The sequence below is a fragment of the Carassius gibelio genome, chromosome B5 (assembly GCF_023724105.1).
Source record: "Carassius gibelio isolate Cgi1373 ecotype wild population from Czech Republic chromosome B5, carGib1.2-hapl.c, whole genome shotgun sequence".
In the NCBI taxonomy this organism is placed as follows: Eukaryota; Metazoa; Chordata; class Actinopteri; order Cypriniformes; family Cyprinidae; genus Carassius; species Carassius gibelio.
In genome coordinates, this window is record NC_068400.1 from 8,861,424 (window position 1) to 8,863,456 (window position 2,033).

The window sequence follows — 2,033 nt, forward strand, 5'->3', positions numbered from 1 at the left end:
TGCCCTACAATTTGGTATTATGTAAAGAATTATAAACATAATGTTATTTTCTTCAAATCTGCTTGGAAACAATGAATGAATGAATAAATAAATGAATGTATGAGGAATTTATATAGTGCTTTATTTCTTATTTATTACACATCATTACTTTTGCCTAACATTCAGGTTAGGTGATTTAAAAAAAACGTCTAACCACGGTTCACTGCCACATTTGTGCAATCACATTCCAAAGTTCTTCAGGTCATGTGATCTTAACTTTAAAAGTGCAGGACTGTTGTTCTGGGAGTCAGACTGACTGATTATCTCTCCTCTTCTCTTCTCTTCTCTGATCATCAGCACACTGCAGTAATGCCAATTTGTGGAGGCTGGACCGACATTAGACTGTTCGATCCAGAGATGAAAAAGATTTGTTCTGAGGTATGAGACAAGTTCACTCCTAAATGAAACACACTGTCTGTTACTAGTGAGCTGATTTGTATGTTTTTATTTGTTTGTTTGGGGTTTGTTTTGTTTTAGTTCAATTTAAATAAATATGTCCTTATAGCACAGTCTGAATGATATATGCAAGTGCCTATTTATGCAATAAATTCAGATTTGATGCAGATAAATAATTGCTCTTGATTATTCCTTTATTGAGAACTCTTAACTGATGTGAAGTGATGTACAATATTCAAAATACTGCATTTATTAATAGTTCATGTTTACTAAATGTAGTTAACTCCTAGCTGTTAAAAAAATATTATTGTGACCATAATGATAATGTTTCTCTCTTTATTCAGCTGAGGCCAGAGATAGAGAAGACTGTTGGAACTGATTTTAAGATTTTCATTCCTGTGGTCTGGTCTTCTCAGGTTGTGGAGGGAATAAATTACATGTTCAAGGTAAATCATATTTTTGTTTGTTTGTATTTTTCATGGATTATGAGATCGTAAATCTCACAAACTCACACTGTGTGTCCTAAGCAGGTGTGATGATGTTGCAAATAATTTGTCCGTCCTCACTGAAAGTTAAAATGCATCATGTCAAGCTTCATGCATTTGCATAAGATAAAACTTTTCTTAACATTGTAGCATTGCTGGACATGTCCAAATGTAGTCAAACCTGTAAAGTGTTTGTCATTATTAAACCCTAGTTTTTTTTCTCTCTCTGTCAGGTGCTGGTTGATGCAGATAGGGATGGAGAGTGTGTTCACGCGATGATATTTCAGGCTCTTCCCTGTGATGGAGGGGGACTGAGTGTGACTGAAATCCAGTACCCCAAATCCGTTGATGACCCACTGACCCCTGTACACTTACAGAAATAGTCTTGATTTAATAACAGACACATGCAATGAACTGCCATACTGTATAGAGGAACATCTGAAACCATTTCATTCCTCAATATTAAACTCCATAATCAAATCCTCCAGAGTCAGTGTGTTTACTGAACAACGTCAAACTCACTTAAATGTTGAATGCTGAAATAACTAAAAATAAATATAAAGTTATCAGATTTTAAGATTTTATTGACTTCAATGACTGAATAAGTTTTTTTAATAACTCAAAACTGAAATATATCATACAAAAGCTAAATTTGTATTTATTAATTTATTTATTAGGGATAATGCAGTATAATACTGCTACAATTTCAAGCAGTACAATACCAGCAAGAATTTGTGAAAGAAACGCCAACACCAGGAATCCACCCCTGCCTCAGGCACTCAGCTCCTGTAACGAGCAGAAATCAGGTTATACACTTGAAAACACAGTCACTAACACACGGATTATAATAAAAGAAAACTGCCCACCCACAACTGAACAGCTACAAATACTTTAATCCACCAAAATATATAACTAGTACAAAACAGGGCAATAAATAAATTATTGCTATTACTAGTAATCAAGCACAACTGAAACCAACACATATATATTAATATTAATCTAATTGAAAACAAAATGGTCATTTTTGACTGCCATGCAAGAATGGCAGGTTTCTGAAACAAAACCAGTCAAATTGCTATTTAAAACTAGTATAAAACTAGATATGTGCGTATT

General features: G+C 33.7%; 1 protein-coding gene across 1 annotated transcript; it reads left to right on the forward strand.

Moving 5' to 3' along the window:
- Positions 1–306: 306 nt before the first annotated feature.
- Positions 307–1,400, forward strand: LOC127958788 (cystatin-B-like). Its single transcript, XM_052557763.1, has 3 exons — positions 307–417; positions 780–881; positions 1,154–1,400. Exons 1-3 carry the CDS (start codon positions 349–351, stop codon positions 1,301–1,303), a joined length of 321 nt encoding a protein of 106 aa, XP_052413723.1. The 5' UTR covers positions 307–348; the 3' UTR covers positions 1,304–1,400.
- Positions 1,401–2,033: the final 633 nt, after the last annotated feature.